This window comes from Salmo salar, chromosome ssa04 (genome assembly GCF_905237065.1).
Source record: "Salmo salar chromosome ssa04, Ssal_v3.1, whole genome shotgun sequence".
In the NCBI taxonomy this organism is placed as follows: domain Eukaryota; kingdom Metazoa; phylum Chordata; class Actinopteri; order Salmoniformes; family Salmonidae; genus Salmo; species Salmo salar.
The window spans coordinates 68,565,263-68,577,120 of NC_059445.1; the positions used below are offsets into that span (position 1 = coordinate 68,565,263).

The 11,858-nt window shown below is 42.3% G+C and overlaps 1 protein-coding gene across 1 annotated transcript; it reads right to left on the reverse strand.

Annotated features, from left to right (window-relative positions):
* Positions 1–734: 734 nt before the first annotated feature.
* On the reverse strand, positions 735–11,343 carry LOC106603727 (ubiquitin carboxyl-terminal hydrolase 2). The gene is made up of 12 exons (XM_014197764.2): positions 10,809–11,343; positions 6,745–6,795; positions 6,420–6,543; positions 5,740–5,851; positions 5,304–5,414; positions 4,893–4,957; positions 4,702–4,805; positions 4,537–4,617; positions 3,956–4,034; positions 3,333–3,440; positions 2,646–2,766; positions 735–1,900 (listed from the first exon to the last, which is right to left on the reverse strand). The coding sequence occupies exons 1-12, from the start codon at positions 10,965–10,967 to the stop codon at positions 1,810–1,812; spliced, it is 1,206 nt and encodes a 401-aa protein (XP_014053239.2). The 5' UTR covers positions 10,968–11,343; the 3' UTR covers positions 735–1,809.
* Positions 11,344–11,858: the final 515 nt, after the last annotated feature.

Here is an 11,858-nt window from a genome sequence, read left to right on the forward strand (position 1 = left end):
GTCAACCACCCAAAGGACATCCAGCCAACTTGACACAACTGTTGAGTCCACATGGGTCCGAATCCCTGTGGAACGCTTTCGACACCTTGAAGAGTCCATGCCCTGATGAATTGAGGCTGTTCTGAATGCAAATATAATATTATGAAGGTGTTCTTAATTTTTTGTACAATCAGTGTATACCAAAATACCACACAGACTATCTGCATTGACCCTTTTATTTTTTCACTGACTCAATGCACACTCACAGGATTCTACTCACACTGATACTCCAACACACACACACATACACACACACACACACACACACACACACACACACACACACACACACACACACTGACACACACACACACACACACACACACACACACACACACACACACACACACACACACACACACACACACACACACACACACACACACACAACATACATGCACATGCAATCATAATTTACACTGTTTATCATATATCCTGATTCCTAGTTACCTTACTCTTATGCATGTCTACCCCTATTAGTCCATTATCCCTGCACATCCCTGCACATTGTAAAAATGTCACTGACCCGAGAACTGACCCTGTATGTAACTTACTTATGTTCTGGTGTTCTTCTTGTTTCTATATCTCATGTCTTTTTGTTCTACTTTACTTTATTTTATAATACTATTGTGGGGAAAGAGCTTACAAGAAAGGCATTTCACAATACTTGTGCACATGACAATAATACTTGAAACTTGAAAAATAGTGATACTTTAATGATTAGTACAACAGTACAGTTACATTCACCATGTTGTTTTATAAATACAAAAATACACATTTAGTCATAAAAAACATAGCTAGATGTAGTTTCTCTCAATCTTGTTTTGCAATGGCATGATATCTCCACACTAGTTTGAAGTTGGAGAGGGACCGCTCTCTTTGTCTCTCTCTTTCACACATGCACACAGCACGCACGCACACACACACACACACACACACACACACACACACACACACACACACACACACACACACACACACACACACACACACACACACACACACACACACACAGTCCTATTGAAACGGGAGGAAGATGAGGTTGTGCAAAACCTGCAACCACAGCACACCAACAGATGGTGCTAGAGAGTCTTCCCATCTCTAAAGTCACAGATATGATGACATCTAATTTAAATAGAATCATTTACAGAACGGAAGGCCGGAGTGATAAAGTCTTTCATGTCTCAGTGGTGACCTTGAAACGAATGACAACTCCGACGTGGGGTCATACAGTCCTCGTTGTAGTGCATAGAGAGGTATCTTCACCGTCTGCATGGTGACCGCACACACACACACACACGCACAACACACACACACACACACACACACGCACACACACACACACACACACACACACACACACACACACACACACACACACACACACACACACACACACACACACACACACACACACACACACACACACACACACACACACACACGTCCCCGGGACTTTCAATGATATTCAGGGGACATGTTTTTAGCTGGGAAGGGCCTTCCCATTGTCCCAATGCTCTTCCCAATGTCCCCGGAAGATGGTTGAACCACAACTCAATCTCTGTATCCTGGCAGTACAGTGTGCTGAAGCTAAATCCATAGTGCCAAGGGCTCCTGTATAAACATACAGTATACTGTTGCAGTCCACAGAGCAAGGCTCAAACATCAACCATCAGACCCAGACACAGGCCTAATAGGCTCATTGCATATGTCATCCATATGACCAGACTGCCAGGCTTTATGTAGCCCATATGTCCATGACATATAGCTTCACAGGCGTGAATGAGAGGAGGAGGCCAGCTCATAGAAGAGCACGTAGGCATCACTGCTGCGGACCTGGCTGGATGACATGGGGCTCACCCTGTAAGGACACAGAGAAGAAGTGTGTGTTAATCAGAGCATTGTTATAGACACACAGACAAACCCACATATATAGAAATAATCACTGAGTGTACAAAACATTAGGAACACCTGCTCTTTCCATGACATAGACTGACCAGGTGAATCCAGGTGAAAGCTATGATCCCTTATTGATGTCACCTGTTAAATCTATTTCAATCAGTGTAGATGAAGGGGAGGAGACAGGTTAAAGAAGGATTACTAAGCCTTGAGACAATTGAGACATGGGTTGTGTATGTGTGTTATTCAGAGGGTGAATGGGCAAGACAAAATATTTAGGTGCCTTTGAATGGGGTATAGTAGTAGGTGCCAGGCGCACTGGTTTGTGTGTCAAGAACTGCAATGCTGCTGGGTTTTTCATGCTCAACAGTTTCCTGTGTGTATCAAGAATGGTCCATCACCCAAAGGACATCCAGCCAACTTGACACAACTGTGGGAAGCATTAGAGTCAACATGGGCCAGCATCCCTGTGGAACGCTTTTGACACCTTACGTATTGAGGCTGTTCTGAGGGCAAAAGGGGGTCCAACTCAATATCAGGAAAGTGTTCGTAATGTTTTGTATACTCAGTGTAGTGATATACACACACAGAGACAAGCAAACAGAAAACAAACAAACAGAAAACAGAGCCATTAACCCTCATATAGTAGCAAACTACTCCTAGTGGTATTATGAAGATGTATATGACAGCATGGTATCATTACATACCTGGAGTCATTGTAGCTGTACCACTCCCCAAGGGCTGGGTTCCTGCAGTAGGCTGTGTAGTGGCCACCCAGCGTGTTCCCAGAGTGGTTGGACACGGCATAGAGATTATACACTGCATTCACTACGCAGACAGAGAGAGACAGAGAGAGATAGAGAGACAAAGATGAGTGTTATGTCATTGACATCACTAATGCATTCAGTTTCAACAGTCCCCTAACATCATTGAAAAACAATGTTTGTTTTAAGCCTAATTTATAAAGAGGATGGGTTATCTAGACTGTACACAAAGCAAGTCTGGGCTCCTGTATAAACATACAGTATACTGTTGCAGTCCACAGAGCAAGGCTCAAACATCAACCATCAGACCCAGACACAGGCCTAATAGGCTCATTGCATATGTCATCCATATGACCAGACTGCCAGGCTTTATGTAGCCCATATGTCCATGACATGTAGCAGGAGCCCACAAAGCAAGTCAGTTCAACTGGGCGGTAGTGTGTGTGTCCTGAGTTCAATGAAGCCAGATGATCCAGTCAGTACTTATATCAGGCCAGTCAATAAACATCTTATCTGTACAAGACTCTTCAGAAATGGCCCTGAAAGCACTTCTAAAAAGAAAAACAATACAATATCAAAGTAGCTGGAGACAGAGTGCTTGTTTGTTGAGTGTGTGTGTGTACTACTTACTGATGTTCTCAGAGCAGAATTCTCTCATGTCCAGCTCTTTGAGGGGGAAGTTGACGTAGGTGGAGAGCTTACTAGTTCGAACACGGTTCTCTGAGAAGCGCTTGAGGTCTGGGACAGGGGCTCGGTCAAGGACAAGCACACTGAAGCATAGAGCTATTGAAAGCATAGTGGCATAAATGGCTATTGATAGCATAGTAGCATAGCTATTGATAGCATAGTACCATATCTAGATATTGATATATATTGATAGCGTTGTAGCATTGCTATAATGCAATTCTCTACCTGGCTTTCATAGGGCAGCTGGCTACATTGGTTAACCCCAGAAGCCAGAACCGCAAACTTATAATACACTTTTTGAAATATATAACATTTCAACGACTTTGGCTCCAAAGTTCCTTGAAAATGACAGTTCATTCTAGCTTTGTATCTGGTTACAGTGTTATTGCTACTCTTCTACTACTATAAAGTTATACTACAACAACTATTACTAAAACTATTACTACAACAACTATTACTATTACTAAAACTATTACTACTACACTTGTTACTACTAGATTGGAAGTAACTTAATTGTTGGGGGAACCAATGATGGGGACACTAATATGAAGTCATGGAAAGGATACGAAGCACAAGGATTTGAGGGAACTTCTGGATGGTGAACTTCTTAGTGCATTTCCTCCTGGTTTTACACCTGTAGCATGTCTGGAGGAAGAGAGTTTGGTCATTACATCTGGAAACGCACACTGACACACACACACACACACACACACACACACACACACACACACACACACACACACACACACACACACACACACACATAACATAGCTGGGTGCAAATACTATTTCCAATATCTCAATTACTTTCAAATACATTCAAAGTAAGTATTCAGAAAGTAGTTGAAAATGTTAATGTATTTGGAAATTAACTTAGAAAGAATTTGAAACATTAAAATACACTGACTCAAATACACTCCCATGAGTTTAAACCAGTTATTTGAAAATAGTATTTGAAAATTCTCTTAAATACAATTTGGTCGACTATTTGGTTTTTAAAAAGAACCATTCAAATACTCAAATAAAATTACTTGTTGGGCTGTGCATTTGAAAATACTCAAATAAACAGGAAAAGTATTTTTAATACCAAATACTCAAATAACAGACAGACACAGACACACACACACCAATAGCAATAGTTCCTTACCGGTTTCTCATCTCCATCCAGTACGTCTTCTTTAGTGAAGAGTCGCATGCAGTCTGTCAGACTCACCTCCCCTGAACCTTTCTTTGGACACAAACACCCTCAGTTAGACACAGCTTTTTCACTGTGTGTGTGTGCCTGCATGTGAGTGTGAGTGCGTACACTGACCTTAGCGATGGGTAGTGACAAGTCCCAGAATGGATCGAACACAGTGGAGCAGTATCCACACTCACTGCAGGTCAGAGAGCTCTTCAGCTGGCCCACAAACAGATCTATGCAGAGAAACAGATACACTATTACACACATTGAAAATCACACTTGTAATATACACACTTGTTCTCAGTCACTCAGACACTTACCAACCACTTTGCTGTCCTCTCTCTCTAGGTATTTGTTCCACATTCTCTTCCCTTTCTCATTGTCACTGTGGAGGAGACAAACACAGATCCCACATCAGTTTACATTCAAACGAGCTCCTCTAGAACAGACACACTCCTCTCTAATACAGATCCCAGGGGACTTTAATCTGAGGTACCCAGTCTTGTTAAAAAAAACAAAAAAACATGACTCATTACAAAGGCAGTTACAGCCTGAATATCATGAGGCATGTCTAGGCATGTCTAATCCTAGGAGAACATGTCAAGGTCGTGTTCATGAGGCACCAAGCAGAAGAAAACAGACTAAGAAATGCTAATTGTCATTTTCTGTTTCAAAACGATTCAAACTAATTAACATGCTCCTGGGTTGGTGCTACGGGAGGTGAGACTTACGGCAAGTGGTCAATGTCCTCGGACGGGAGCCTGGGCCGCACTGTGACCCTGTTGACCTCGTTGTGGAGGCCGTCCAATAGGAAATGCAGGAACTCCTGAGCATCCTGCTGACTGGAGGAGAGAGAGAGAGAGAGAGAGAGAGAGAGAGAGAGAGAGAGAGAGAGAGAGAAAGATGGGGGGGAGAGAGAGAAAGAGATGTATACTTTCAAAAGCTCATTATTTCAACCACAGCCACAAAATGAGAAATGAATATAAAAGATGTGTCTACATTAATGCATTGTGGAGAGAGAGAGCGAGAGAGGGGTGGGAAAGTACGATGACATTTTTAATAGTTAAGAAAGTTCACATTAAATGAACTCGCTTTCTCCCAGCACACTTATGACCATAGAAATAGAATTACTAGATCAGACCACAGCCCTTTTCTGAGTGGACTTACTTGTATCCCACAAATTTGGGTGCGTATCTCTGGATCTGGGTCTTGAAGTCTGAGGGACTGATGGCCTCGCTGCTGACTGACGTCCATAGGGTCTGAGTGAGTTTGGCAAACTCTGTTAGAGAGAGAGAGAGAGAGAGAGAGAGAGAGAGAGAGAGAGAGAGAGAGAGAGAGAGAGAGAGAGAGAGAGAGAGAGAGAGAGAGAGAGAGAATGAGACCACTTTTAGTCATTGTACTGTTAAGCAGAGGTCACATTGCAGGGGAGAGGAGCCATGTGAAGAATATCAATCAGGTAGTAGACAGAACTACTGTTACTGTTCACCATCTCCAAACAATGTCTGGGGATCAGTGTGTGTGTGTACATGCACAGAATAGCTCCTATATGTTTCAAATCAACTTAAGACACAATTTGTGTACGTTTTAAGCATTCAGGTTGTTACAAATTAGAGGTCAATATTATAGTGACCCTCAGGTGGTTCTGTAAATATTCTTAGGATGATTATTATGTTGCATAAACATGATTAGTGCTTTTTTTACACCATTTTGTCCTTTTCTTTTTTTCACGACTGTCAAATTTTCCAGAATTGGTCAGCTGGTAATATCCTTCTAATGTCATTCTAATAATGCATTATACCTGCAGGCTTAAGTAAAGTGCAACCAGTTGGAGCAGTAGTGTGTCTTACCCTCCATGAGAGCAGCCTTGGCTCTGCAGGTGTTGTTGAGTTCGGTGCGGTGTGTGTTCCTCAGACAGTAGTCCCTCAGGTCAGGAGTGTTGCTCAGACACTGCAGGATCGAGTTCATGAAACACTACACCAGAAAATAGTGGGTGAGAGAAGGGGGAGACAGAGAGAGAGAAAAAGGAGGGAATATTTATTAGACTAGAAGTGCACACTTTTCAGTGACAGGGATAGATATTCCAAAGAGTGGACATCAGATCCGCTACAAACCAGACATAAGCACAGTGTAATAACAGACTTGTGTTAGTGGCGGAGGTAATGGTTTACTCACTGTGTTGCCGAGATTTCTCAGTCCCACTAGGCCTTGAGTACTCTTGGAGTTCTGTTGCGACAAAGACAGGGAGACACAGGTTAGAGCAAGGTAGAAATCCCTCTTCACTCAGTCCCTGATACATGTCAACTTAAAGGGACACAGGACCAAACACATACCATTGTATTGCCTGCGCTACAGATGGCTATATCGGTCCGCTAATAAAGGACTGGCAAAGGACCAGTGCACTACCTTTGTGAAAAAGAAAATGTTCAACAACAAACAAAAAAATTGCCGTGCTACAGACTGCAATTTTTTTTAAATAAATTTTTTATTAATATTTTTTTTTTTATTCCCGATTTTTCAGGGGGTGCTGCAGCACCCTCAGCACCCCTACTTCCCGCGGATATGGTTGGATGTTCACTGGAGTGGTGTGACCTTGTCTGAAGGGTTTTTGATGGTCAGAGTGTATCGTTGCCTTAAGGTCAGAGTACACCACACGTGGTAGCTACGTCATGAGTGGTGTGCTTTGTGACGTTGTGAGACGTTGGGTGAGGGACACTGCTTGTCATGACCAAAACACAAATAACCACCATCTGTGGCTCAAGAACTGAAAGAACAATACCTGACTTATCAGGCCTGCATTAGCACCAGGGCAAAGATCAATTATATCCTGATCTCTTCCATATTGCTATTGTTGTTCAGGACAGATACTAATAGCAATACTATGGTAATACTATGGTATTGTTTGTCATATTTTATCATCTCAACAAATCCCATTTAGTAAAATCATGTGGTTTTCATTACCGGACTCCCATATTTTTTCCAACACACATTCAAGGAAGTGAATGTGAGCAAAACCGAACCTCATTTACCACAATTTGTTGGTGACCTCTAAAACATCATTTTGACACACAAATGTATCATATTTTCTTAATATTTTATATCAGTCCTCATTGAACTAAGCCTGTCTTTCATTATAAGTAAATTAAGCAGTCATAACATAAATTAATGAATCATTTAAAAATATATATATATTAAAAAGTCTATGCAAATTCCAATACAAAATTAGTTTACTCTAATTAGGCAACTCAACAGGCTGGTTAAGATGTTTCCGATGCATTATATATCAAAGTTTAAGTCACGCGAACATACATTATTCATTTATGGCCTATACTGAGGCCAAATACATATATTTTGCAAAACAATTTTTCTGCCATTTTTTTCATGGTGTGCCAGTTAAAGGGATAATGTGTTAATTTAGTATTCTCTGAATACTGGTTTAAACCAGTGCAGGGTTAAGCAGGTTTAATGGATAATACTGCTTTTCCAAGCTTACTGCTACATGTAACCTACTCTATACAGTGTCCCTGTAATACACGTTGCTGTACAGGGACATTTCTGGGGAACGGAAAGTCTTGGAAGTTACATATTAATATTACACATTCCTCTAGTGCATTCACATGCACACTGTTAATACAGTCTGAAACATGAGACAGTGACTATTCCGTCCCAGACCAAACCATTCCACATACGGTACAGTACATAGCACCACAATGTCACTTCTCACAACCAGACAGGTACCAAATGCCTCATACTTCTCATAGTTCACTTTCCACTGTCAGCGCAGTGTAGGCCTTGTCTCTAGAGGTCAAACTCTCATTGAGTTGGAGTGTGAGTACTGAGTAGAGACTGCGCTGCTGCACATGGCCAATCAGAGGGTGTGTCTGGGTCCACACTGCATTGTTAGCTCTGAAACAGAGCATAAGGCTTGAGCAGCATGCACAGGCCAGTTCCTCACAACCTGGGTAGAAACAGCACCGGAGCCAGGACACTGGGACACTAGTACAGTGATTACTGAGGAGAGGCCTGTGGAGAATGGGCTCTGTCGGCATGTGGCTCACTCAGGACATGGAGGTGGGTCCAACAATAAGGGCCCTGATTGGCTGACGGCCAATGGAGGAAGTCATTCCATTGGGGAGGAAGTCATTCCATTGGTTGGCACAGATTGAAAGTATGAGAGTGGGGAGAACATTGTGTTCCAGCCTTACTGTGCAGGACTGGTCACAGCCAAACAACTTGTGACTGGGACACACATGCAAACACACCTCGCTTCATACTGTAGCACCACCCAGCAGACACACTGTAGGCTGACTGTACAGCTCATACCAATGACACCAAAACTGTGGTGGATAAAGCAGTGATAATGTATTACAACTATTGATGTTGTTGAAGCGGTGATAATGTTGTGTTACCGTTATTCAATGGTTATCGGTGACAGTCCTGACTGAGGAACATTCTGCTCTCCCCGTAAAGGACATCCATATATTTAGGCCCTCAGCCCATTCTGAGAATCCATGTGCCCTATCACCCACAGTGTACTGTACATCAGATAAGGTGAGACTTTCCTGGAGATATAGGCTGATATTCCTTATCTTGGTGTTCGCTCAAACGTCATTACACAATGTCACGCCCTAATTGTTAGTGTGACACAGGGCAAATAGTGTTCTTAATGTGTGTTGCGGTTATGCAACAATCGACAAATCAGGCTAGCTTCGCCCACAAGTGCTGACAGGGCTTTCCTCTATCAACCAGGGAACACTGTGATGTAAAACACTGCTCTTTATCAAGTGTATACTTTCAAGGACAAGCCAGCACTGAGGGCAATGATTATGAATGGTGGTTTGTTTGGTGTTTCATTGTGAGGTTTTGTGTTGAAAACTTGCCTGATAGAAGGAATGCTAGACAGGCAGCTATAAAGCACTGTGAGCCTTTGGTTGTCCACTAGGGGTCATCCTGTCATTTACTCAGGGCTCATGTAAGGATTCCTGGGCCCATATTCTTAAAACGTCTCACAGTAGATCTAGGATCAAGTCCATGGAATCTTATTCATTATGATCTTAGTAAAAACTGATCCTAAATCAGCTATTTTACTCTCCGACGATTGATAAATATGGCCGCTGATGTTGCTCTCCTGCCTGCTTAAGTTGTGGCATATTATACAGGCCTTTACATTTATAATACATTTACATTTAGGCCTAGATATATTTTTTCAAGAACGATTTCATTGTTGTTTAAATAGGCCATGTTACATCAGATTATGTTTTTTCTTTAGGCCTAATTATTCTCTACAGTAGACTATAGCCTGCATGTCACACTGGAGGTAAAGGCACATATGAATCAGTATCCTCACAAATGTCCTGTACTGTAAAGCGTAGCCTGCATTCAGGGCCAGAAAAGAACAGCTGGAACGGAAGGAGGTATGCCTAAATGATATGCATTATGGCCAGCAGTGCACACACTCCTCAGGGTAGAGAACGCTCATAGCAAAACTGCTGAAATCCGGATTACGTAACCAAATCAACTGCGCGAGGTTACAGTACGAGTACGGTGACAAGCAGACAGCTGGCTTGAACGCTCCGCGGTTTTCAAATGCCGGATGCCTTGAACACAATGTGAAAACTTTTTCTATTGGATTGAAACGATTCCTATACCGTCATACCCTATTTAGATCCACCTTTGTAAACAAAGCAACAACATAAATTACCTGAGCCTAAATTGGCCTGAGTATGGTTACATCATTCCACCACACATACTGTAATTATATTCTAATATCACGGGTGTCGAAATCATTTGTAGGCCTGCCTATTCCACCTACAGGTGCATCACGTATAATTACTTGATTTTAGCTTTGGAAAATCAATAACTATTAATGCCACGGAGCCGACAAGATTCCAAGTTCCAACATCGAATGAACAGTTTAAAAATCCTCAATCTCTAAATGCAATTTCATAACACATTTAATCTGTTGCTCACAGATTATAAATGGCATTATTATGTAAGTACGTTTAGCTGCCAACATTATCCTTTACTGGGCTTATTTTTTTGGGTGGGAATGTCTCCTGTAACTAAAACAAATCTATCCATGTTATTGTCAATATCAAATCGGCCCATAATTGACAAAATCGACTGACAATGTGATCGATGTGACGTGCCCATTCAATTTGCGGTATGGGCACTCCACATCTGTAGTGCGTGGACTGCCTGAATATCCCTTTGCTTGTAGACGGAATAGGCGCACTTACCTTGGCTTGATTGATAAGCAGACCCACAAATGTGGACATCAACATTGACCGCGACATTGGAGGACTCTTCCTGCGCAGGTCCGCCTTTAGGAAGGGGAAAGCGGTAGCCGGCGACTCCTCGGGCACCGTCACGGTGTAAGACTGTCGCAGACTAGGCATGATGGCGGTGTAGCGGCGGTGTAATAGCAGACTACAGGCCTACAATCAATTTGCGGTGGCGATGGTAAAAAGTTGTTTACTGCGACTGAAACAGTAGTCCTGCGTGACGTTGTTGATCTCCCCCTTATTTATAAAAAAAAATCTGATTGAGATGACAAGGTGTTCAATTCGAATCCCTTGAAACACATAATTAGACATAAAACAGGCTCTGGTGATAAATAGTTGCGATTTGCAGTAAAAACAACTACAATATAGTAGACACCTTATTTACTAGAATAACAGACCCGCAACTCAATCTGGAATATCCCTCACTGCCTGCTGACTGAGACCGATTCGGTTTTATGTGATTCCACCTCTCCAAGTGTGGGTTGAAGAATAATCGAGTCGGTGTGCACTTTCGTTTTACTACACTGTACACACGCCCCCTCAGACTCTGTAGACGTCACGAAGTATCTCATGCTTGTCGAGAGCAGTGGTTGAGAGAGACGTCAAACAGCAGAGGACAAGACCTTCTCAACATTCACAGAGGACGATGATGAAATGGGAGAGGGGGTGGGGGGATGGAGGAGGACTGAGAGGAGGATAGGGGACAGGGTGGTGGAAAATAACGACTGTAAATGGAAAAGCACGATCTGTCTGTATCTGTCCGTTTCTGTAGGCTATAGAACAATCTACCCATCCATCCATTTTAATACTTTGCCATACAGCATTGGCTTCTTCCATCTTGACAGGTGAATTTAGCTTGACCACATAATGCCTAATAACAGTGCAATGACCGTATAAGTAAAACCGATATTACATGGTATGACAACATTATGTCCTGCTTATGTCATTAAGTAAATCAAAAGTCAATAACATCCAACGTGTTGTTGCTTGCAAATTTAGCAAGCT

What these genes read in the sequence shown, in the direction of transcription:
- LOC106603727 (XM_014197764.2), bottom strand. Translation starts at nt 10,967, where the DNA reads ATGCCTAGTCTGCGACAGTCTTACACCGTGACGGTGCCCGAGGAGTCG. An exon ending in TGGATGGAGATGAGAAACCG is followed by an intron (nt 4,035 to 4,536) that starts GTAAGGAACTAT and finishes CTCTTCCTCCAG; the next exon opens with ACATGCTACAGGTGTAAAAC. An exon ending in TACAGCTACAATGACTCCAG is followed by an intron (nt 1,901 to 2,645) that starts GTATGTAATGAT and finishes GTGTCCTTACAG; the next exon opens with GGTGAGCCCCATGTCATCCA.